This window comes from Apiotrichum porosum (assembly GCF_003942205.1).
Source record: "Apiotrichum porosum strain DSM 27194 chromosome Unknown scaffold_7, whole genome shotgun sequence".
NCBI lineage: Eukaryota > Fungi > Basidiomycota > Tremellomycetes > Trichosporonales > Trichosporonaceae > Apiotrichum > Apiotrichum porosum.
The window spans coordinates 1197421-1221529 of NW_021167114.1; the positions used below are offsets into that span (position 1 = coordinate 1197421).

Sequence of the window (24109 nt, forward strand, 5' to 3'; positions counted from 1 at the left end):
GGGGGCCCTAATGGCGTCCAACGGCCCCGCATCCTCGTCGCAGCAATCTCTCATCCACCACTCTCTCTCACACCACACACACACACTCCTTTTCAACTTGCGCGCGGTGGTCGAGAGGGCGGAGAGCATATCGAGCTCTGTGCCATCCAACGAACAGTTGGCATCAAACCCGGCCGGATAACCACAACACTCCCTTTATCTACAGGCGCGACCTCGAGATCAGTTGCCAAAACTCGTCGGCCCGAACATTCTTGATAACACAGCATGGACCCGTCAACCCCACGTGAGCCTCCCGACAGGCTGCACAGCGCCCCAGCCGGTCCCCAGCAGCAGCGTCGCCCATCCCCTATTCTCCACATGCCCAGCACAGAGTCCATCTCTACGCCCCACAGCGCCGACGACGCACAGCGACCTGCGTCTGCACCTCCACTTCATGCCAACTTTCCATACCTGCCCCCGCCGCCCGGTATACAGATTGATCCACCACCCCCAGTCGCGCGTACTCCCCGACGCGTTCAGTGGACAGCAGATCACGTTATCAATGTCGAGCCGCCAGCAAACGAGCCCGGCCCAGACTTGGACCATGTCAACAATGAGCTTGAAAGGTTTAGAACAGAAGCCGAGGTCCCATCGGCGGTGACGTTGCCCTCGGACGACTACGACTACCGGCTGGATACGGACGAGAAACGCGACCATGACGCCCAAGCAGAGGCACTCCTTAACGAGGACAGGGACGGAGGCCGCAAGGAGCAGGAGGACGATACCCTCCACAAGATCCTTGGGAGCCCGGCTGCCGACCATGTGGCCGGTTACGTGCAACTTGGAGAGACTGATGGCCTGCCGTCACGCGGTGATGAAAAGGCCCAGGACCTAAGGGAAGCGTCGAACATTGTCAAGTGGACCCAACTGAGAAGGCGTGCTACTGTTCGCCGCAAGCACAGGCATGAATCGACAACCGGTCCGCTGCATCATCCTGAGAATGGTGAGGACACTGTTGCGCAACTTGCGGCTGAGAAGGAGATACCACCTCCTCCTCCCCCAAGGGCAAATCCTCCTCTCAACCCGCCACCTGGCACTGGTCTACCGCACATGCCTGGGGGCACCTCGGTGCTGGCGACGCTGCTGGCAGTGTATGGGCAGCAAAACCAAGCAGACTCGGCGACAACATCTGCCGCAACGACACCTCAATCATCTCGTCCACCATCGATCGCATCTTCGGATGATGATGACCACCATCACCGGCGACACTTTTGGCAGCGAGGCAGGTCCAAGACCCCCCCTGTTCCACACAACTCTGGTGCGCAGTCTGGTTCGCCCGGGTTTGAACACAAGCATCGCAGCAGGTCACAAGGATCCATTGCCGATCGTACTCCAGAGGAGCGGCCAGGCATCTTTGGTTCGGTCGCACGCGCTGTCGAGAACATGTACGACGACCGTCCCAAGTCGGCCCGCTCAAGTGCGGGCGTGTTTGGTGCGTTGATTCAAAACTCTGCTGCCATGGCAGCCGCCGCCGCACCGACATCTGCTACCATCATGCCAGCTGCCAAGCGGCCAGGATATCACATTGACCGCTACGAACTGCCAAGCGAGCCAACATCACCTCGAGAACGGATAGGCCCACTGAGCAGACCCAGTTCTGTGGTTGGGCTTGTCTCACACCGCGGGAGGTCGACCAGCCCAAAACGAGGACGCACCCCTAGTCCATTAGGGTATGGTAAACGTACCGAGAGCCCGTCAGCCATGGACCGACGACCGGCCAGCACGACAAGACTGGGCTCGTTCCAGGGCGAAGCCGATTCGACACCGCCCAGCCTGTATTCTGCACAGACAAATGACCACACCAGGTCGAGCGACAACTTGCTCATGATTAAGCCCAAGAAAAGGCCTGCCCCGCTGCCCCAACTGTCCCTGAAGGCTGTCAGGAGCGCAGAGCATTGGCTCACGTCGCGCAGTGAGAGCACCATGCACCTCAACGACGATGAACGACGGCGCAAGGACGAGGAGGACCGCAAACGCAAAGAGTGGGAGGCTGAGAAGCGCCGGAGGAAGAAGGCCAAGGAGGCTCGTAAGAAGCAAGAGGTGTTCATCATCCAGCATGTGGCGGCGATCCTGGCCCGACAGCAGTTTATCATGAAGCTCGCACGCGCCCTCATGATGTTTGGCTCGCCGTCGCACAGGCTGGAGACGCAGATCCAGGCGACTGCCAGGGTCCTCGACATTTCCGCCCAAGTGGTCTACCTTCCCAGCGTCATGCTCATTTCCTTTGCCGACGACGCGACCCACACCTCCGACACCAAGTTCCTCAAGCAATCTACCGGTCTCGACCTCGGCAAGCTGCTCTTGACACACAACCTGTATTGGGAGGTCGTGCACGACAGAATGTCCGTCGACGATGCGAACACACAACTGGACACCCTCATGACCATGCCGCCATGCTACAACTGGTGGCAAAACATCATCGTTGCAGGCTTTTGCTCGGCCATCATCGTCATCCCATCGTACTATGGCTCTTTCATCGACGCGCTCATGAGCGCAGCCCTGGGCATGCTCCTCATGGTGGTGCAAACGTTCGCCGCAAAGAATGACCTGTTCTCGGGTGTTTTCGAGGTTGCCATCTCGACTCTCATCTCAGTCCTCGCCGCAGCGTTGGCGTCCACCCACCGTTTCTGCTACACTTCCCTGGTTTCAGGCGGAATCGTCCTCGTCCTACCCGGATATATCGTCCTGTGAGTGACTGGCCCACACTACGCCTACCTGCTGACTGTGTCAGGACCGGTGCTCTCGAAATTTCATCGCGGAACATCACTGCCGGTGCAGTTCGCATGGGATACAGTGTCATTTACTCGCTGCTACTCGGTTTCGGAATTAGTATGGGTGCGGAGTAAGTTGCCGTCTTCTTCACAAACGTCGTGGCTATTCGCTGGTGCCAGCCGTGCGAGATGTGGCTGCGGAGGCGTGGGTGATGCTGTGGTTTCTTTCCATGTGCCACACTATCGCAGACCCAGCCTTCCCGCCCCATTGTCCCAATAGCACACACACACACACGACATGCAGGGGCTCTCGCTGAGACGCTGCAGGGTATACATCAAGATCCGTGGCGAGGAGGTTGCCAACGCTACCGACAATACTTGTTCGCGAACACACTACGACGGCGCGCCGTGGTTTCAACAGACACCGAGCGGGTACTGGTACTACCTCTGCGTGCCAGCGTTTGCGTTTGTGCTCTCCATGAACTGCCAGCAGCCAATCCTCACCAAGGAGATGCCTGTCATGGTTGCCATTGCCTGCGCGGGTTGGGTTGTCAACCACTTTTCGGGCCAGTACGCGTTCACCGGCCGATCCGACATTGTATCGGCCATTGGCGCATTCTGCGTGGGGATCCTCGGCAACCTTTACGGCCGGTTCTTCTCCAACGGCGCCAGCTTCCCCGTCATGGTCACTGGGATCCTCATGCAGCTTCCCAGCGGTCTCAAGGAAGGTGGCCTCTTCAACTTTGCCGCCAACACGGATAACGGCACGTTTGCGCAATATTCGACAGGCTTTAGCGTTGCATCACAGCTCATCTCGGTGGCTCTCGGCCTCACTGTTGGACTGTTCTGCGCGGCCGTCGTCACCCACCCCCTCGGTGGCAGTCGGCGCCGTGGCGCAGGCATCTTTTCGTTCTAACATGGACACATTGTATTGGGTTGTTTTGGGATCCTTAGAGAACACTGCATGTAGAAGACTAGATCGCATGCTATGTATCAGAGAGTTACGTCGTTCGCAAGGTTGAGCTGTAGGAGGGACGAACGAGGAACAGTGTGGAGATTTAAAGCGGATGCCTGTCTGCAAAAGTGCTCATGTTTACCTTGCCCCAACCTTCCTTCAGTAAACCCTTCAGCACTATACAGGCACAACGTTGGGTGGGTCCGTGAGGATACTTCTGCCTCAAAAGGCCTGCCGTTGGCATGGCAGAGGTCGGACTCACAACAAGATGATAATAAAACGATGAAGATGTGGCCCTCAAGGATAACTGCAGACAAGAAAGTGGTTCCTGTTTTACCAAATATTCCAAAAGCAAAGGAATACAACACTGTCGCCTGGAACCAAGCAGGCTGTTAGTAACATGCTTATGAAACTTCCTACAATGATGTTTGACTGTGACCATCCAGTGGGGATAATGGTTGGGACAGCGGAAAGATCAAGCCTAGAAAATGACTGCCGTATTTTATCCCAGCTCCCAAGAAAAGCCGACTGCCGCATCCGTGTATGACTTCGGTATTGACGCTCTGATCTCTGATCTCTGAGTCCGAGTCTGCTAAACATCGAGCAACGGCCCCATAGTTTCGTCCATCATCCATCCTCCATCCTCCATCATCCTCCATCATGGGCGGCACATCCTTCCATCCCCGGTGCGCCGCAGACCTACCCCCAACTCCCGACACCTTCCCGCGTAACAGCTGGCTCAGTCTCGACGCGTTTGGTTTCCCACGCGAGTACAAGTACGAGGCGTGCTGGGCCGCAAGCAACGCTAGCATGGCGTGGTCACGCGTGCTCGGCGTCCCCGCAGAGGTCGAGCTCGACGGGTCGCCGTACCAACCCTTGGATGCTTCGCCGCCGCCCCCAGCGGATTACGATGTCGTCGACGACACAATGTTCATGCTTGCGCTCTTTGACAAGGTTCACGAAATGTACGTGTGCAACGAGTTCTGTCGGCGAGCGGGATACAGCTGACCCATAACAAGCACCTGGTATGCACGTCTGCGCTTGGTGTTGGATTCGAAAGGCACCCGCCAGACATACCTGCAATGGACAACCTGGACAGACGACGTGATTTCGCAAACGTACGAAACGGTGAGTGTTTCACTGTCCCCCATCCCAACTCGTGAATGGTACTGACGTGCAGGCATGCACGAGGCTCTCGCACACGCCTGGACGCGTGCGTCCACCACCCGAGTTCGACGAGGTCTACTGGTTCGTGCGTGACGCCCTTGATCAGTGGGCCGACAAGTGGGACCTCGTCGCTTGTCCTCCGCCACGCCCGGTGAACTATATGCCATTCCCCACGCGCGTGCTCGGTCGCTTTGCCGCGCAGTACGAGGCGCACTCTTACACTGAGATTCTCGACGTGCCCGGTGCTGAGCCCCGCCTGGTCGTCGTCCCCGCCTGTCCGGACGTTCCTCCTCCGTGGCAGCCCGTGGAGGAGGGAGATGTGTTCACTGCTTGTGGGCTCGCCCACGCCCTCGCGCAAAAGGATACCTACCGCGTCACACTGGATGCGTTCTTGGATGATGTGGAGCACGCGGCCCTGTAGAGTGCCGAACGCTCTTTCGCCGCTCAACAAAACACCCCAGCTCAGCCTCACCGCCCATCAACTGAGGAACCACCCCCTCTGCCCACACCGTCTCCGGCCTTCCGTCCAAAAAAGGTCTCCGCAGTATCCGACTACCCCTTGTGTGCTCTTATTGTAATCCGTTTACACTGACGCTGGTTGTGATGTCTGTCACTGGCCTGGAAAGGCTTCGTTCTGGGGATGACACTTCTGTTGTGCAGCCGTGCACAGTTAATTTGCCCGTAATTTTCTCGGATTTTACCCCTCAGGTGTCCTTCTCTGTTCACCCTGCGCTGCAGCTTTCGTGACCGAAGAGGCTAACCGAGGCCTTTGATAAGATTACGCAGGAGAGACTGCACGAACGATCCCTTGAATGAGCATGAACAAGTGTCATCTCGTATTATATGTAATATAAACCAGCTCTCGGCGCCATATAATTCGGGGTTGCCCTACTTGACGACCAGGTTGCTCTCGGCCGCCCTGATGGCCTCACGGTCCTTCTCGGTGAGAGTGTGCTCCTCTGCATCCTCGAAACTCTGCTCGTCGGTGAGGCGAACGTCGCGGAGACCAAAGGTCAGAGCGAACAGGATCACTGAGAGACAGATACCCGCAATACACAGGTAGCGCTGGACCTCGTAAAAGGCGCTGTCGACCGCCGTGCGCTCGGGCGTTCCAATGGGGTAGTCGACGACGAACACGAACGGGTTGCCGTAAGCCGCAGCAGCGAGCTCGGTGGCGTTCGTGAAGCCAGCAGCGTTCAAGTTTGTAATCAAGTGGTGCGGCAGCGAGTTGGTCCAGATGGCGGCCGCAATGGTGTTGCCCAGCGCCGAGCCGACCGAGTAGGTGGCGAGATAGAGCGCGGTAATGACGGCCATACGCTCGTGCTTGACAGCAGCCTGCACAAGGGCCTGGGTTGGGTAGGACAGCATACCGCCTGCAATACCAAGCACGACCTCGGCTCCGATGAGGCCAGCAAAGTCCGAGGGCGAAGTACCACCGCGGAAACGGATGAGGAGACCGAATGCGAGGATGAAGAGCGAGCCACCAGTGACGATGAACCACTTGAGGCGGCGGACGTAGCGCACGACGGCACCAAGGGTGAAGCCGATGACGACGGAGACGAACGAGTAGATGTTGGTGACACGGGTCGCCTGGATGATAGACTTGTCGAAGGCAACGATCAAGGTAGTGTAAAGGTAGTCACCCTGAGTGTACCAACAAGTGTTGAGCATGAGGGCGATACCGAGGCCACAGAGGATTGTGCGGTCACGAAGCAGGCGGAAGGGCAGGATCGGGTGGTGGGCAAACTTGACCTCCCAGACAATGAACAGTGGCAGGGCGACAGCAAACCCAAACACCAGTGTGACGATGATGGGAGCGGTGCGCCACTTGGAAGCCGTTCCCGCGGCCAGGGTGAAGGGCAACAGACAGAGTGAGAGAGTGGCGGCGAGGAGGAAGAGGCCGATAAGGTCAACCTTGTTGGCAAAATCGAGCCAAAGAGACACGGAGAGCAGGTTTTGCTTGGGGATGCCCTCCAGGAGACCATCCTTCTTGGCACGCCTCTTAGCCATCATGAGAATGGCGAACAGCGGGAGCGAAAGAACGGGAACGATGATCGCCCACATGCCGATACCCCATTCCCAGCCAGCGCCCTTGTACAGTGCGTCGACGATGTTTCCCGAGACCCATGCGTTGATGAGGCTAAAATGTCGAGTTAGTACCCAGAGAACTGGCTATATCGTTAAACAGAGACACTCACAAGGGGGCGGCCGGGATGAACGAGAAGAACAGACGGTTGCGAAGCGAGGTACTGTCTCCGATGATCACTTCAACAAGGACTGGAAGGTGGTCAGACACGATACGTGTTGCAGCAAATGACTTACGCTGGAGGCCAGTGTAACCCAGCTGGTAAAGTACAGCTCCGCCGCTGAATGTCGCCACACTCTTGGATGCTGCCTGCACAATCGTACCTGGGGGGATATGTTAAAATGCTGCCCATATAACACGAGAAAAACCCAGAGCCAAGAGGTCATGAACAGCTCAGGACTTACCAATCACGTAGAAGAAGACGGCGATGAAGAGGATGGAGGCACGGCCAAAGAAATCGGAAATCTTGGCATACACGGGCTGACCAGCTGCAGCCACAATGGAGCGCACGACGGTGACGGTGGAAATCTGCGCAAGCGAGTCAAACGACGCCAAAGCGTAGTTTTGGAGCGTGTAACGCATGGTGCCGTCCAGACCATAGCAGTCTGTCCATTAGCCATTGATGATCCTTCTGCTGCACGGTTCAAAGCGACTTACATGAAATGAGGAAGACGAAGAGGAACAAGACCCAGAGGTACCAGTGGGTGAAGACGCTGGAAATGGCCTCGATCTTGAGCACACCGGGACTCTTTTCAAAGACGGTGTCCTTGGCCATGGAAGGGGCCTTGCTCAGGCGGCGACCAAGCTGCTCGGGGTCATGGTCGACGACTGTGTGGGCATTGTCGGGGGTGAGTTGGGTGGCAGTCACCGGGGTGGCCATGGTAGCTGGTGGCACTGGTTGTTTGACGTCGGGACAGGTGGAGCTGGGCAAGAGAATTCCTCTCAGTCCTTCTTATCAGATAAATCCGCCCCGCCAGCGAAAAAAAAACCCACAGTCGTCGTCGCCGCTGGTCGCCTTCCTCGTGGCGCCAAGCCTCCTGGCCTAAGCGAGTCGGGCCAGGGATGTCCCAGGACCCCCCACCCCCGGGCGTGTGCGAGAGGTATGCGGCTGGTGTACCTCCCTCGGCCGACTGCCTGTCAGATGTCGACAGGAACATGGCTGAGGAGAGCAGCGAACAAGGCTTGCCGGGTCTGGCCAGGGGAGACGACTATTTGGGCGCCTATAGAACCCTGGATGACCAAGTTGCAGAAACAGGTTAGCATCATGTGTCCAACTGCTGCTGCAGCAGCTGCTGCAACTCTTGTGTCTGCAGCGTTGGTGTTTGCGCTGGCCCCTGGGGAAAAAAAGCTATTCAGAGAAACTGCAGAGCAACTGCAGAGCAACTGCAGACCGGCAATGGACACAACACACATGCACACATCGGAGCCGACTGCCCGATGTACGGCTCGCTCGGCAGTCCACGTATCAGATATCGGCCGATTGGCGAAAAAGTCGTGACCACATTCAGCAATTCAGCAATATTTCTCAGCTCGACGGCGACACCCACGGCGAAAACATGGAGGACGGACAGAGTGGTGACGCAATGGAAAAAAGCAAAAGCACTTGTCCTGACACACTTGCACAGGGGCAGCAGGTCATGGCCCGTATGGCCCACATGTCTCGACCCGTCGGTCTTGTACGCTGCGCACGACGCTCCAAACGCCAAGACTGACGACCGGCAAAGAGGCCATGGGGCGTGGGGTGTGTGCAGTACATCGCAAAGGCCGTGGGAGCGCCATGGCTGCCGGTCTTGGGGGCCTTCATCCAAGTTAGCGAGCGTAACGGCTTTGGCGAGCCTCTCATAGGACCATAGGTTGTTGGGAGGCAGATGCGTTAGAGAGCCCACGTTTGAGACGTTTTGGAAGGTAGCAATCGCAGGTTCACTGTGTCTGTGTTGCATGCGGAGGGTGTCTCTTATACCATTGCTATCCAGACAGCGACTTTGCAGACAAAGGTTGAGCGGCCAGAGCAATCCGTGTCTGTGTTACTGGTGGCGCACACGACGAAGCGCTCATGGCGCTAATGCACGGCACATCACATGGGCACGTAGCGAGGCCGCCCCCCTTCCACGCCACAGTTCGCTCTGCTGCGCCACGTTGTCTCAAAAGGACACACTGCAAGCAAACGAGAGGACTTTCAGGCCAGTCAACTGCGCAGTGGTACGTACACCTCGGGATGAGCAAAGACCGGTGCCAGAGTAAATGTTGTCGAGTTCGTCGCGCCAGCAGCGCCCCTCTCTCCCACCTTGTGATGCAGGAGTTGGGATCTAAAACAAGACGTGGGCGCTATTTCTAGCAGGAACAGACATGTCTCAACGGCCCCTATGCTCGCATCTGACTCGCTACAACAAGCTTTCGGGCGACAATGTTTATAGAGCTTTCGCGTAGTGGAGTGCCCCCCCCCTCCAACATGTGACCGCGACATGGTGTTATCCCGTGTGCACACGGGCGGCTGACAACCTTTCGGGGCTGACGGCGACCGCCGCTGCACCGGGCAACCGGGTCGAGCGGCAATGTGTGGCGCAGTCCCTGGTGTGGCATGCCTGCCAAATGGCCACGACTTTGTCCAGACTGGACCCACAAGTTGATTCCCAGAAACACGGCCGACGAGGAGAGTACGTGCTGAAAGGATAGCGCAGGCCTGTGGGCGAAGCAAAGCGCGGCCTTGGCTTGGCTTGGAATGTCTAAGAATCAAGTGGCAACATTGGCATCAAACTTTCCGCTCGTCCAGTCCCCACCCACATGGCTTGGCGAGCCCTGCTGCCAAGAGGTCCTTGTAGATCGCCGTAAAGCTAATAACCTGTCCACCCTGAGGACCTCGAGCGAGTGGGTCTGTTGGTAAGACAACGGCCTGGTCTCAAGGAAATGTTGGTGTGGAGGTTTGGCGCCAAAAGAACACGAACGAGGCCATGCTCAGGTAAGGTGAGTTGTTTTTTTTAACCATCTGGTCCGAGGTGCCAATCGCAATGCAACGTCCCTGTTCATCCGGTATATGTCTTGGGAATCCCGGTAAACGTCAGGTGCAAGCTCGCCCATAACGAAGTCTCCGCGCAGTCTGCCAGCCCGCTGCCTGAAGGCCTCTCGTGTCCACAGTGGCCCGGAGGGGTGGCTTCCTCATACGGCAACCCTCCACATGATCCCAATCGTGACTTCGTTCAATCCGCACTTAGTTTCCGCAGCGGCAGGACACTCGTACACTCGCTTGCTCCGGGTTCGTTCTCCGTTCTCTAGCTATCCAGTTCTGCCCTCTACAAGTACTTGCCTTCCTTCCTCTCTCCCCCTCTCCTATCGTTCCAAGGTCAACGGTGTGTCTAAAGGAATTAAAGCATTTTCTTATTAGTGATTAGACTTGGCTATCCTATTTCGGCCAGTTCAGTCATACCAGAATATTAGGAGGATGGCCCAAATCAGAAGTCTGGAAGTTGCCTGTGGCTATGAACTTGCTGTTCGGAGCCACACTCTTCTTAAATCTCGGCGGCGCCGCTTGCATAGTACACTCCCTACTTTATCGCTATACAAAAACTACCCACGCCCGTCACAGCCCACTCAGAGCGCACGACTCCTGCGCGCGCCTGTTCCCGATGTATCAGTGGACAGGACCGATTCGGACCGCTTCCTGCTCTGCGGCTCGACGGGCGGGATGAACCCTTCGCGCTGAGCCCTGAGCGTGCGCACTTCCTGCTCGACGCGGTCGACCTGGCGTTTCATGTCCACCAGGCTGGCGGCCGCTGTGAGGACACCCTCGAACGCCTCGAGGTTGGTGCGCGTGGGCATGACGAGGCGCGTAGTACTGACGGCCATCTCGGTGAGGAGCTCCGTGACGCGGATAGCCGTGTTGGGCTTGGGAACGGGCATCTTGGACGAGCGGAGGTGGACGGGCTGGTGCACTGGGTGCTTGGTAGCCAGGTGTGAGGCGTTGGGGCCAACGGGGATTTGGGGCACGCGGTAGATGCAGTGGGCGGTATCTGGGCGTCAGTAATGAGAATCGCGGGTCTTCGGACGCACCAAAGGCAGCCTGGTCTTTTTGCTTTTTGGTCGGAGGACCCGCTGGGCTCGCCGCTGCGCTTGGAACCTCGTCTTCTGGACGGCGCTTCTTCTTGTTCCTGTCCAGACCGTGGACACCCTCGTTGTTGGCACCAGTGAGGTTAACCAGACCGCTGTCGAGACCAATGATGCTGCGCATGAGGTCGTCGCGGTCGGCACGGTAACGTTTCTCATTCTGTTCCAGACGCTTGACCTCGAGGTAGAGGGCCTCCTCCTCGGCAATCTCGGCGGCGGTCAGGTGGAAGAGTTCGGACGCATACTGCTTGCGTTTGATCTCGCGCGCTGGGAGGTGGTCAGTAACAGAACAATACACTCAAACTCACCCTTGTCAAACGAGTATTGCACAATCTGCTGCTGCTGGACCTGCGCGTCGCTCGCGGTACGTGTCCGCACCAGCCGCCTGCAAATGGTGTAGTAGCGGTCCTTCATTTCCTCAACTGATCGCCTCTTGATGGGACCTCCCGTCCTGCCGGGGTACTCATACCTATCCGCGGCCACGACGAAGCGGAGGTCATACTGGCGCAGCAGCTCAAAGAGGTACGACGTCTCATGCGCGGTCCAGTTGGGGTCCACGAGGTGCTGGTCATACTCAAACTGTGAGTACTCCATGACGCTGGGGCCGTGGAGGTTGAAGCTGCCGAAATAGTCCACTGATCGGTGTGAGCAGACGGCCACACCACAGTTACCCACCTCTGGCATGCGGGTCATCGTCCGTCACGCGCACCCAGTGGCCGAGACGAGGCGCGCCGACCTGCCCTTCCCTCGCGAAAGGTGTAAAGTCTGTCCACTCCCTGTCATACAGTCAGCTCCGCGCGCATGCAGTGAACTGTTGAGTGGGCGCAGCAAAGGGCCTCGCTTTCTTCACACGCACCATTTGACCTTTTTGGTCTTGAGTTTGGGCCTGTCGCGGTACTTTACGGCGGCGATGGAAGCTTGCGCTTCTGCAAGGGACGGTGCATTGTCTCCAATGAGGGCGTACAATTCTCGAGAGATACCATCTGGTTTGCGTGCAATGTTGGCGGACTTCCTCGAGTGGGAGCCCGTGGATGGACCTGCCGCGGGGAGGTTGAGGATGGAGCGGACGTCCTGGGACGACATGGTGAGGATGTATCGTTGTTGTTGTTGAAGACAAGGCTGACATTGAGTTGGGACGAGTGGATGTGACCTGGACACACGCGGAAGGGAAGACGACGGAAGCAAATTTCCACACCTTCCCTCTTCCCTCCACCCAAGAGGGGGCTCAAAAGATGTAATTCAGACGTCCTTGTTCAGTCATCAACATACAAAGCTGCTCCACCACCCACCATGCCCCGCGAAATTGAGCCGCCATCCGTCCAGAAGGAGTTTCTCGAGTCGGCCCTCGCAGAGGGGAAGCGTCTCGACGGCCGTCTCCCCTTGGAACAGCGCAAGTTTACCCTCACGTTTGGCGCCGAGCTGGGTTCCGTCGAGTGTCGCTTGGGGAAGACAGCGTAAGTACCTGCTTCTCCCACGCTCAGAGAGGGCCAAACGCTGACAAATGGAACAGTGTGCTTGCCCAGGTGACTGCGACCATTGTCAAGCCCCGTGACGACAGGCCGTACGAGGGCTTCCTCCAGATCACCAGCGAAATCAGTCCCATGGCGTCGAGCGTGTTCGAGGCCGGACGGTGAGTTGTGACTGGCTACTGTGGCCCAAGTGAAGCTGACACTGGAATCACAGTGCATCCGAGGACGAGGTCATGATCACCCGGTTGCTGGAGAAGAGCATCAGGAGGACGGAGGCTGTCGACCGCGAGGCGTTGTGTATTGTGGCTGGTGAGAAGGTGGGTTTCAACATTGCATGACTGGGGACACTGCTCTGACACACGCTCTCCAGGTCTGGCACCTGCGCTTGACGCTCCACTTCCTTTCGGTCGCCGGTAACCTGCTCGACTGTGCATCGCTCGCAGCCATGGCTGCTCTTCGTCACTTCCGCAAGCCTGAGCTCGAGGTCCTGGGTGACGAGACCATTGTGGTGAGTTGTTCTTGTTTCCGGGGCCTCTCTGCTGGGGCCTTCCCAGAAGCGCAGCCGTTGAGACGACCACGAAAGGGATTTGCACACCTGCAGTCACTTGAACCGTCGTGTCCATCCTGGTAGTTCTTGCCATGTGTGCAGTCACACTCCCTTTGTCCCTCCCGTTACGAGCGTCGGTCGACTAACTCCCTCCCCAGCACTCCCCCGACGAGCGTGCCCCCGTGCCCCTTGCGATCCACCACACTCCACTGTGCTTGACGTTTGCCTACTTTGAGGGCCTGCAGCCCATCCTGGACCCTTCCCACATTGAGGAGATTCTTGCCGCAGGCACCATGACCATCACGCTCAATGCCCAGCGCGAGCTGTGTGTCCTGTCCAAGGCGGGAGGCAGCCCGCTGTCCGTGGACGACGTGATGGACGTTGTGCGGGTTGGCGTGGAGCGTGTGCGTGAGAATGTCAAGACGATCGAGGAGGCGCTCGAGAATGACAAGAAGTCGCGTGTGGTGGAGGTGTTGTAGGCGACTTGGGGGTCTGTGTAACAGGCAGAGGTACAGACCGACCCGCCAGACCGCCACGCCACCCAGGACCGGCCAGGACCGGAGACTGCCACTCCAGCCAGCTGCAGCCAGGAGGCCAGGAGGTCAGGTTCGTGTGTCGCAGAGTACGGAGGTACGGAGAGCAGAGTGACGCGTTTTAGAGCGAGAGAGCGAGATATGAGCGGTGAGACAGACAGGCACGCGTGTTTGTATATACCCAGCATGTGATACTTTTTTTATATGGATTACCACTCCCCATCGGCCATCTTCTTTTTGTGGGCTGAATGGAATGGCAGACACGAAACATGCACACGAAGGCATGCAGTGGCGTGATGGCGGTGCACCTCTTGTAGCTTGTGGAGCAGCGACCGGCGCTAAAAACAGGCGTGGGTTGCAGTGAAATGCACGCGTCTTCCCTCCCCCAACAGTGTGACTAGAGTGTGGGTCGCGGGCCAGAGACCCCAGAGATCCAGAGACAGCAAGAGAGAGGATGCAGCCGAAGGGAGCACGTACCACTCTCTGACCTTTATCTCTTTTTCCACGCTGCATACGCATTCCACCAGGTTGGGTTTGCGCGCGTTTGCGACCAGAGGGGGTGACACGCGCGCGTCCCCATTCAAGTCATGTTGTCTTGTTTGTTTTCGCAGGGGGCCGGTTTAGCCCTTTTAGCCACCCGGCAGATGCATCTGTGAGCGAGGCAGACAGAAGAGGTACAAAATACACCTAGAGAGCCATGCACAGCAGCAGCAGCAGTGCACATGCTTGGAGCCTTGTCGAGTGTACCCGTGTCACGGCAACCTGGCCACACCCACCCTGTGTTATACGCGGGCCAAAAGCGTGATCCCGGCGGTATCCCTCTCACTCGCCTTCCCGCGTCCCTCATCCATCAACCAATCCATCCGCGCGCGTCCAAATCCACCCCATCCACTCTTCTCGTCGTCCACTCGCCCTCTCTCAAACACAAAACACCCACCGTCCTCCCCCCCCCCCCCCACATCCACCCGTCTCGGCGTCATCCACACGTATCGCCCTCCCCCTCCCTCCTCCTTCAACACACCGACGACGACGACGACTCCCTCCTTCCATCCTCCTTCCCGCGTAGCCCCGAGAGGGCAAGGTGCCCAAGATGGACAAGTTGTTCCGGTGAGCCACCACCACCACCTACCACCCACCACAACCGCACAGCAGAAGTACTGATGGTGTACAGGAAACGCACCACGTCCAACGCCCGCAGCGACAGCAGCAGCCAGCCGCGCGAACACCGTTTCCGCAAGGACAAGGTCGCCGCCCTGCCCAAGCGCGCCGCCGCCCCGCTCCCACGTCTGCCGCCAAGCCTCGACATTGACATCCGCAACTCACTCATTCTGCCCAGGTGAGTTGCTCTGCTTGTCGCGCGCAAAGCATCGCGTCATCGTCGTTGCACCGCCATCATCGCTGCTGCTGCTGCTGCCAAAAAGTCGCAGACGGCGGTCCGAGCGCGCGGCGCGTCTAGCAGGATATTCAGGACTTCGCGACTGACATTACCGCAGCCTGACGCAACGCTTCTCCGTGCTCCTCCCTGGCCTCACAGCAGCGCCGGACCAGACTGTTCGCTCGTTGTTAGCACAGCAGCGTGGCCGTAACGACGGTCCCAGTCTCACGCTCGAAGAGGAAGAGCTCCTCATTGCAGAGCTCAGGGGCGACGCGCCGAGCGTCATGAGTGGAATCTCAGAATGGGACGGAAACCCGCCGCCGCTTGATGGCGACTGGGGGTATGGGAACGCTCCTCGCACCGGCAGCCTCGCGGGATCCATGTCGTCCCCATCTGTGCGCTCACGGTCGGGTTCAGACCTGGCTACATTGTCCACATCTGCCCGCGGGTCGGCGACCCAGCTGTCGCCGTCTGGATCATTCACACCACTTGCCCCAGTCAAGTCGCCATCGTACTCTACTTTTGGTGGCGAGCGCATTGGTCCCCGCTCCTATGGCTTCTCCAGCAGTGCTGGGTTCCGTGACAACAACTACCTCCGCAAGGTCACCAAGACGGCTGGCAAGCCGGCCGAAGGTGTCGCCGACACGCCAACGCCTCACCACCCTAGCCCACCCCGCCGGAAACCCTTACCCGACATGTACCCACCGATGCCTACGCTCACGGACCGCGAAGCATCATCGAGCAGCCCATCGAGCTCATCAGACCGTACGGCGTTGCCATCTGCGCATGTATCAACAGCGTCCATCGGCGGCAGAAGCGTCACGTCGCCAGTCACCTCCACTCCGCAGTCGCTGGTGGATGAGGTGCTCATCCAGCGTCCACAAAAGACAACGCCGCTGGATGCACGCGGACCACATCCCAGACAGCGGCTGCATCAGCTGCAGCAGCCGCAGCAACGACAGTCCTTGATGATGGGCCTGAGCCCAGCACAGGCGCAGCGCATTTCAATGGCATTGTTAGAGCTTGAAAGCCACCTGGTGTCTGCGGTGGAGGTGCCGGAAGAACCCTCGCGTGGCGCGGAACAAGGTTCATACGTGGTTCTAAATGACCAGGAAGAGATTCTGGACGGTGATGGAGGGGACCCTATTGTCCTTGACCGCGTTCCATCCATCACATCAACATCAGCGTCCTCGTCCGTCTTCCCATTTACCGTCTCGCCAACTTCAAGTGCACACGGCGGCTCGGCAAGCGTTGCACCCTCCACCGCAGCCCCCCCTACCCCCGTCTCCAAACCCCCATCCCTCCCCTCCTCTCCGCGCACACTCAACTTGCAAGCCATGCAGTCGTCTGCGGGCCAGTCGCCAACACTCCCATCGGCGTCGTTCCCGGCTGTGCCCGCAGGCATGCAGTCCCCCTCCCCTTCCCCAGCCGCCTCCGCGCCAGAAGGCGCCGACATGTACCGCGCCGACGACTCCACCCGCGTCTCATCGGCGACCACCAGCCTCAGCGAGACCGACTACCAAGTCCCTGCGCCCGCATTGAAGCCGTTCCGTCCCCAGCCCGTGCGGCACACCCCATCACCAGCGTTTGGCGTCACGAGCGGCTACGTGCCCGGCCAGCCCCGTCCAGTGGGCTCGCGTCACGGTGGACACGGCTCGTTTTCGTCCAAGAGCTCAACACCACCCTTTGGCTCGCCATTGTCCCCCAGCGCGATGAACGGCATCGGCCAACTGCCGACGCGCGCCCCCTTCCCCAGCGCGCCCACTGGCCAGCGTCGCAGTGGATACAGTGCGCTGCAAGGCGGTGTGCAGCTTGCACGATCTCATTCTGCGACTCAGGGTTCCAACGCAGGATCGCGATCCAACACGCCGACGCAGAGCAGCAAGGTCGGCCATGTTCCAGCCCCTGGCGTCCTCGCTGCCCGCCATCAGGCCAGCCACAGCATTGGCGAGTTTAACTCCTGGCGCTCGGGATCGTCGCTCGGCGTGCATTCACCAACCAAGGCGGTTATTATCGAGGACGAGCAGGCCGAGAGATCGGCGTCGAGTGACAGCTCCCGTCCACCACACACCGAGATCACGTCAAACCTGTACAGCCACGGGTCGATTGGACGCACCTCAGAGGCGATTGGCTTGTTCCCTATGAAGGATCCATCGGCACAGCCACTAGCTCCACTCCAGCGCGTCAGGACACACGAGTCGACGAGCTCGACGTTTAGCATGCCCGGCATGGACGACAGCGCCCTCTGGGACAGTATGTTCCGCGACCGCCCGTTCGACCATGCCGCGGTCATTACCCCCAACGACGACCAGGACCGCGCGGACCTCGACCTGCTGCGCTCGATGAGCGGAATGGGCAAGGACGAGCTCATGGCCATCCAGGGCCGTCTGGTGGAGAACGCAAAGTCGGAGCGTGACAGGCTACGCAGTGAACGCGACGAGGATGTCACTCCTGTGAGTGGCCTTTTGTCTGGACCACCTTAAGTCGGTTGTTTTGTGCTAACACAATACAGTCCCCCCAGCCATCACAGCCGCCATTGTCTGCGTCCGAGACACATGTGCCGGTCCAAAAATCGTCAGCGGCAGCCTCAGCAGCTAGCCTCCCTGCAACACTGTCAAAGAGTCCAGCTTGGCCCATGCCGCCAACGTCTGGTCCTGCTGTGCGCCCCGCTGTGCGCCCCGCTGAGCCCGCGCCACCCGCTCGCCTTGATAACGGTGTGACGGCCCCGTCCCCAGGTCCTCCAACTTCCCCATCCCAGTTCCCCACACAGCATGTGCCCCGGTCCGAGCTCCCAAGAGGCCCTCCTCCTATGCGCCCCCAACCCCCTCCAGCCAACATCTCCCCTGTGCCCGTGTCGGCTGCCTCCATGTCGCCAACGGTCGTGACGCCTTCGTCTCTCCCGCCGTGGGCTGCTGGTATAGCATCGCCGACCGGTGTTGCGTCGCCTGCAGCGGCGTCACCCACTGGTAACACGAACGGCCAAAGTGGACACGACCGATCGGCTTCTGGAGGTAAGACGTGGCTCGACGATGACCCCGACGCGCGTCGTGACATTGAGGAACGTATCCAGCTGGCCAACAGCTCGCTGTTCCGCGCGCCATCCCGCTCTGCACACAAGCGTAGCTTGTCCAAAAAGCAAATCTCATCCCCCACACTCGTGTCGTATTCCGCAAAGGTGCCTACAACGCCCATCGCGTCGATCCCAGGTGTTGGGGACCAGGGTTCTCTGGGCAAAAAGGCGGGCGAGAAGGGATCGTCGGGCCACAAGCTCAGTGGACGCTGGCGGAAGCTCGGGTTCAAGAGACCGAGCATTTCGGGTGCAGAGGTCACGCCGTTCATGCCGCCCATGCCCCCAGCAACTGCGCCTCTCTCTGGACCCCTTGCGACGACCCCAAGGCAGCAGCAGCAGCAGACCGCTCAGCCCACGCCACCTGCTTCACTGTCGCGCAAGCCCGAGGGTACCGACCTGCACGGTTTCCGTTTCCCCCATGCACCTGACGGAGTTCCGGGCTCCCAAAATGGCGGCGCCGACATGCCTGCTCCCAACGGCGTCGTTCCAAGGGGGACCCAGAATACTCCCCATCACGACGCTCCCAACGGACGTGCCGTGCCCACTCATGCTTCGCCTGTGCTTGCCTCGCAACCCCAGTCTCGTACCCCGCCTCAGCACCTGTCAGCGCTCCCCTCGCAGTCGCCTCCGGTTGCGCTCACCCGTGGTTCGCCTGGTGGGGATGCCCGTACCGCGCCTACCGCCGAGGTTCGCCCCGCGTCGCCCAAAGGCCAGCGCTCCAAGCCCCTCACTGGCGCGGCGCTGCAGGCGATTACCAACCCGAATCTGGACAAGGTTGTTTCGCGGCGCACGCACGGCACGACACCTTCGGACGCGTCGATCGACAAGTTTATCCAGGCCGGTCGCGAGGTTGGCTTTGACGACGAGCGTCTCAACGAGATCCTGGCGTCCAACGGTGTCCGCCACTCGGACGCGAGCAGCTCGCTTTCTCGCCTGTCGTCGGCGCCCTTGTCGTTTACTGGGGCACGCTCCTCACCGAAGGCGGCACCGAGGCTCACGCTGGGCTGGGGCCACGGTGACATTGACGCGAGCCAGTTCGTCATTTCCCAGTTCGACAGCCCGCCGCCTACCCAGCCGTTCTTTGACAAGAGCCAGTTGGACCAGGTGGCATCATCGTTCGACCGTCCTCTGTCAGACCGTCCCCTGTCAGAGCGTTCGATCAGCGGTCGCCTCCACCCTCCCGCTCGCATCCCGTCGACAGTGGACGAGAGCCCTCGCATCACGGAGCGTGCGCTCTCGGAGCCCCGTGCATCCAGCGACATTGACCCCAGCATCTTGCGCCGCACAATCGTCATGGTCGACGAAGCTGCTACTCCTGGTGCTCCCCTCAGTCCCCAAGTGTCGCGAACGGGCGGCAACGGCGGTGGCGGTGGCGGCCGCAAGCTCCCTCCCTCACCCCTTCAGCTCGCCGACAATGACGCCGTCCCGACCACGCCCGTTTCGCCCACTACAGCTCTCAACGGCACCTCCAACGGCAAGGCGGCGCCGTTCCAGCGCGGCAACTCGATCCGTCGCAAGCCCGTGCCGCTTGCCAACATTGACAAGCAGCCGGTGGAGCCCAACCCGCGTCCTGGACTGCACATCCGCACCGAGTCCAACACGTCGGACGCAATGTCCTCGCTGGTCTCGCCCTCACCTCACTATGACGGTTCGCACTATTATGGCAACAGTGAGCCTGCGAGCGCCACATCAAGTGGATTCCCACATTCGACTTCTTCCTTCCTCGACTATTACAACGGCGACTCTCCGGTCTCTGAGACGTTTGATCGCGGATCGCAGTTTGGCTCTCAGCAGTTCAACCGTGGATCCCAGGGTCTCGAGATTACCGAGTACGCCGACGGGCGCGTTGTGTGGAACATTGTGAATGCCCTGCGCAGTGATGCCGGCCACGGATCAACGTCCGAGGACCACACCAACAACCAGCAGGAGCTTCAGCGCGGCTCGGTGCTGTCTACCCAGAGCCAAACGAGTAACTACACTGGATCACAGCGCGAGAGCCAGCCGCCTGAGCGTCTGAGCGAAGTTGCAGAGGGTGGACTACCTGCGAATGGACCATGGCGCGTGGGTCCTACTGCTGGACTGTCCTTTATGCGCCGCCCGGAGACAAAGGTGAGTCGAGTCGAATCGAGTTGTTGCATGAACCCCATCTGACACCATTAGGTCTACTACACCTCATCGGCGGACGTGGCCGACCTCATTGACCAGCTGTCTGGCGATGCAACGGGCGGCGCCACGCGTGGCCGTATCGACATTCGTCCCACACAGATGGGTGTGCCGCAGTACGGTGCGCTTGGCTTCGGTCCTGGCCAGTTTGACGACGCCGACCTCGCACCTGGCGCCGCCCAAGACTTGTCCACATCGACCGCGACCTTGTCCCCACTCAAGCAACGCCGCCTGCGTCCGGACCTCGAGCAAAACTTTACTGCCCAGGACGTCCAGTCGCCCTCGGCACAGAGTTTCGGCAGTGACCTGTCGGGAGGTGGGAGTGCAAGTGTGGGCCATGGCGGTATGGAGCGCAGTGTAGAGGACCGGTTGCAGGCGCTCATGGACCGGCTGAGGGCCGCGCCGGGAGGAGTGTCGGGAGTGGTTGTGGAATAGACGTTACATGTTATCTTGGGCTCCATGTACACAGTATAGTACCGACCGTTTGCATGTGTGGGGGCTTGGTGTGGAGCGGTCAACGAAAAGTGGTGTATAAGGAGCTGATGATGCTGTGCCAGCAGTGACGGGATGGATGGGTGACGGCCCCGCGAAAGGGAAGACTGAACGATTGTGCATTTGGACGGCCTGCAAGCGGCGAACAAACAAACAAAACAAACAACCTCCTTCGCCACCACCATCGTCATCTTCTCTCTTTCTCTTTGTCTCTCTCTCTCTCTTCTCCACCTCGCAAGCACCCTCCGTCACGATGCAGGTCTCCGCAGTCCTCGCATCCCACCCCGTCTTCCGCGCCATCCCCTCCCTCGCCGAGCGTGTCCCGATCGCCGGCGGCGTGCTCCCTCCACCCTTCGACGTGGTCCACGTCGGCTGTACCGAACTTGTTTCTTTGCTGCAGGTGACCACGACCAGTGCTGTATCGCCCGCGCCACTGCAAGAGGCAATTGGCCTCAAGAACAGGATCGATCTGGCAGTCGCCGGTAAGCCCCATTGACCAAGCAAGGCAAACATGGCCGTTGACCATCACAGTCTTTGGCCTCGACGCCAACCTCCAGCAGCTTGCCACGGATGGTGACCTCGGTTTCGGCCGCCTCTACCAGCGCATCGACACCTTCGGCGGCGGGTTGACGGATGCTATCGACGACATTGTCATCTCTATCGATGACTTGGACGAGAGGGTCGACGAACGCCTCGCCAGACTCTCGGAGCGGATGGACAACCTTGCTGTCGAGCTGGAATCCCAGCGCATTCGGTGAGCATATCCTTCTCGTCTCGTGTCGTGCAACGAAAAGGGCTGACGTTGCTGCAGCTCGACCAACCCAGCTCGTGCCCTCGCCCGCCTCCCGGTCCTTGTCCCCCGTCACCTTGGCCGTCCCCTCCCCCAGGGCGTGCCCGGCGAGTTTGCCAACCCTGGCGGCATCTCCAACGCCGGCACGGCGGTCCTGCGCGGCATGGTCGCGTACTACCTGGAAGCCGACGCCGACACTCTGCCCGTCATGTCCAAGGAGGACATGGTCCCCGTCATTCGCCGCCTCCTCGGACTCGACTCGGTCATGCACGCTTAAAAAGGACGACCAACCCTCCCCAGCGACACCTCCTCCGCCTTTGCCTAATTTGCCTACTGTTCTCCACCCGGTTCCGCCACTTGGCCAGTTACGCCTGTGTATTTTCAACGCCGAGTTCATGTGATGTATCATTCTACTGTCCTTTCCTTGCACATTGTGCGTTTTGTTGTTTGTCTACTGTGTGAAAGAAACAAAAAAGAGAGCCCCAACGACGACGCCGTGTCTTAAGCCTCGACAAAGGCGCGGAACACCTCGGTGTCCTTCCTGGCCTCCCACTTGAACTCGGAGCCGGCACCCATGAAGATGACGTCGCCACGGGTGACGATGAGGTCCTGCTCGTAGCCCCACGAGACGATGGCCTCGCCGGCAGTGACGACGGCGATCGAGGGGCCGTCGATGGCGCGGGTGGTGGTGACCTCGTCCTTGGCGAGGTGGGTGCGGAGGACGCTAAACTCGTCAATGGGCGGGTCAAAGATCTTGGTGGTGGGGTCACGGTTGAACTCTGTGGGCTCGAGGAACTGGCGCTCGGCGGGGCCGGCCTCGTAGGTCAACATGTCGACGAGGGTGGGGACGTCGCGGAGCTTGGGGGTGAGGCCGGCGCGGACGACATTGTCCGAGGTGGCCATGCACTCGATAACGTCGCCGGAAATGTACGCGTGCGGAATGTTGGCGCCGAGGAAGACGGCGTCGCCGGCCTGGCAGTCGATGACGTTGAGGACGAACACGCACAGGGTGCCAATGTCGCCCGGGTACTGGCTGTCGAGGAGCAGGACCAGGTCGACAAGGGCCTTCTCCGAGGCGGCAATGTTGGTGCCGGACTGGTAGCGCTGGACGAGGGCAGCGACGGCAGGCTTGTACTGCTCGGCAGTGGCAGACATGAGGGCACCAAAGACAGCCTTGAGGGCCGCCTTCTGGGCGTCGGTGACACTGCCCGACGAGACGTAGGCGGCCGGGTCAGCCACGGGGGTGGTGACTGGGAGGTTGAGCGACGCGCCGAGAGCCTGGACGGCGGCAACGGGGATCAGAGCGGCGAGCTCGGGAACGGTGAGGAGGTGGAGGAGCAGCGTCGCGGGAGGGAGGAAGTTGAGGAAGGCGCGGAAGGGGGTGAGGGCAATGGCCATCTCGGGCTTGTGGTTGGGGTCCTTGTAGATCTCGGGACGGGTAGCGTAGAGCTGCTCGGCGAGGGACTTGTCCGGGTGGGCCTGGATGGAGAGGGCGGTGCCGATGCTGAGGACCTTGAAGAGGAAGGGCAGCTGGCCGTCCTTGCAGCCGGGGTACTTTGCGGCGACCTTGCTGCCGATGAGGTTGGGGTGGGCGACGAGGTAGGACGAGAGCAACGTGGTCGCGTCGACGCGCGACGGGAGGGTCGAGTGCGTTCCCATCCAGAGCTCTGCGTACTTTTTGTTCTCGTCGACCTCAAAGTCTGGGACCGACTCGCGGGCGAGCTGGGCAGCGAGCGACGAGGATCCAGGCTTGCCCCAGTCGTAGGACTGGATGCCGGGGGCGAGCTTGAAGACGGGGCGGGAGATGGTCATGGTGGTGTGGGTGTGGTGGTTGGATGTGGTTGTGATTGTGGTGTTGTGAGAATGATTGAGAGACAGAAGAGATCTGGCGGTGGAGCGGATCGGCCGTGTTATAAACGCGTGCGTGTTTGCTGTGGCAGATGTGCAGAATGTGGTGTTTTGCTCACTGCTGCTTTGCCGGTTATGCTTGTGACCTTGTGGGTTATTGTCTCGGTTTGCTCGCTCGCTCGCTCGTCGTTCTTATTGTGCGCGTCATTGTCACAATGACATTTTGCCACGCCTCCACGCACCCACCCGCCAGGGCCCACACAGGGGAGGAATGCTCCCGCCACCACCCAACCGCCGGAGGACAATGAGCCGAACAGTCCTGACAGCGCCGCCGGCTCACAAGACGACGGCGAGCACCCAATGGCATGGCTCGAGTAACCCCGCAAGTGGCCGTGCTGCTGTTGCTGCTGTTGCTGCGAATTGCTCTGCCTGCACGTGTAAAGAAGGTTGGGACGTTGGGACCGGAGCGCCGGTTGCGCGCAGCCAGCCGCCCAAACGCCACCACCCAGGACAAAAAGGGAGGATCGACAGCGTGCACAGTCTGCCAGCTGTTGCTGACACGCGTGCATATGGTGGCAGCGGCCGGGTTTCACTTTGCATTCCTGGGCCATGTCATGTTCTGCGAGATGACCCGCACCACACAGCCGCCATAGTTGCAGGTGAAACAGTTTGTTCCACTGCCATCTGGCAGCGTCTACAGAAGAGACTGTCGAGACATCTGGTGTCAAACACAGAGACTGACTCTCTCTCTCTCTCGTCGGTCCAT

At 59.7% G+C, this 24109-nt stretch overlaps 8 protein-coding genes across 8 annotated transcripts; 5 read left to right on the forward strand and 3 right to left on the reverse strand.

Moving 5' to 3' along the window:
- Positions 1-264: 264 nt before the first annotated feature.
- EHS24_008754 (uncharacterized protein) lies at positions 265-3666 on the forward strand (the record flags this gene model as incomplete). Its single annotated transcript, XM_028624056.1, has 3 exons — positions 265-2726; positions 2771-2881; positions 3078-3666. 3 exons carry the CDS (start codon positions 265-267, stop codon positions 3664-3666), a joined length of 3162 nt encoding a protein of 1053 aa, XP_028476030.1.
- An 849-nt stretch (positions 3667-4515) lies between these two features.
- EHS24_008755 (uncharacterized protein) lies at positions 4516-5293 on the forward strand (the record flags this gene model as incomplete). The annotated part of the gene is made up of 3 exons (XM_028624057.1): positions 4516-4670; positions 4725-4833; positions 4886-5293. The coding sequence occupies 3 exons, from the start codon at positions 4516-4518 to the stop codon at positions 5291-5293; spliced, it is 672 nt and encodes a 223-aa protein (XP_028476031.1).
- A 467-nt stretch (positions 5294-5760) lies between these two features.
- EHS24_008756 (uncharacterized protein) lies at positions 5761-7838 on the reverse strand (the record flags this gene model as incomplete). The annotated part of the gene is made up of 5 exons (XM_028624058.1): positions 5761-7012; positions 7071-7149; positions 7195-7281; positions 7363-7563; positions 7616-7838. The coding sequence occupies 5 exons, from the start codon at positions 7836-7838 to the stop codon at positions 5761-5763; spliced, it is 1842 nt and encodes a 613-aa protein (XP_028476032.1).
- Positions 7839-10543: 2705 nt separating this feature from the next.
- Positions 10544-12139, reverse strand: SWC4 (swr complex subunit; the record flags this gene model as incomplete). Its single annotated transcript, XM_028624059.1, has 5 exons — positions 10544-10962; positions 11003-11323; positions 11365-11691; positions 11732-11832; positions 11913-12139. The coding sequence occupies 5 exons, from the start codon at positions 12137-12139 to the stop codon at positions 10544-10546; spliced, it is 1395 nt and encodes a 464-aa protein (XP_028476033.1).
- A 207-nt stretch (positions 12140-12346) lies between these two features.
- On the forward strand, positions 12347-13551 carry EHS24_008758 (uncharacterized protein; the record flags this gene model as incomplete). The annotated part of the gene is made up of 5 exons (XM_028624060.1): positions 12347-12510; positions 12567-12686; positions 12740-12842; positions 12896-13033; positions 13231-13551. The coding sequence occupies 5 exons, from the start codon at positions 12347-12349 to the stop codon at positions 13549-13551; spliced, it is 846 nt and encodes a 281-aa protein (XP_028476034.1).
- A 1144-nt stretch (positions 13552-14695) lies between these two features.
- On the forward strand, positions 14696-20648 carry EHS24_008759 (uncharacterized protein; the record flags this gene model as incomplete). The annotated part of the gene is made up of 5 exons (XM_028624061.1): positions 14696-14712; positions 14777-14941; positions 15099-17433; positions 17493-20159; positions 20211-20648. The coding sequence occupies 5 exons, from the start codon at positions 14696-14698 to the stop codon at positions 20646-20648; spliced, it is 5622 nt and encodes a 1873-aa protein (XP_028476035.1).
- A 310-nt stretch (positions 20649-20958) lies between these two features.
- EHS24_008760 (uncharacterized protein) lies at positions 20959-21772 on the forward strand (the record flags this gene model as incomplete). Its single annotated transcript, XM_028624062.1, has 3 exons — positions 20959-21187; positions 21237-21459; positions 21517-21772. 3 exons carry the CDS (start codon positions 20959-20961, stop codon positions 21770-21772), a joined length of 708 nt encoding a protein of 235 aa, XP_028476036.1.
- A 224-nt stretch (positions 21773-21996) lies between these two features.
- PMI1 (Mannose-6-phosphate isomerase) lies at positions 21997-23307 on the reverse strand (the record flags this gene model as incomplete). Its single annotated transcript, XM_028624063.1, has 1 exon — positions 21997-23307. The coding sequence occupies one exon, from the start codon at positions 23305-23307 to the stop codon at positions 21997-21999; it is 1311 nt and encodes a 436-aa protein (XP_028476037.1).
- Between the last annotated feature and the right edge of the window lie 802 nt (positions 23308-24109).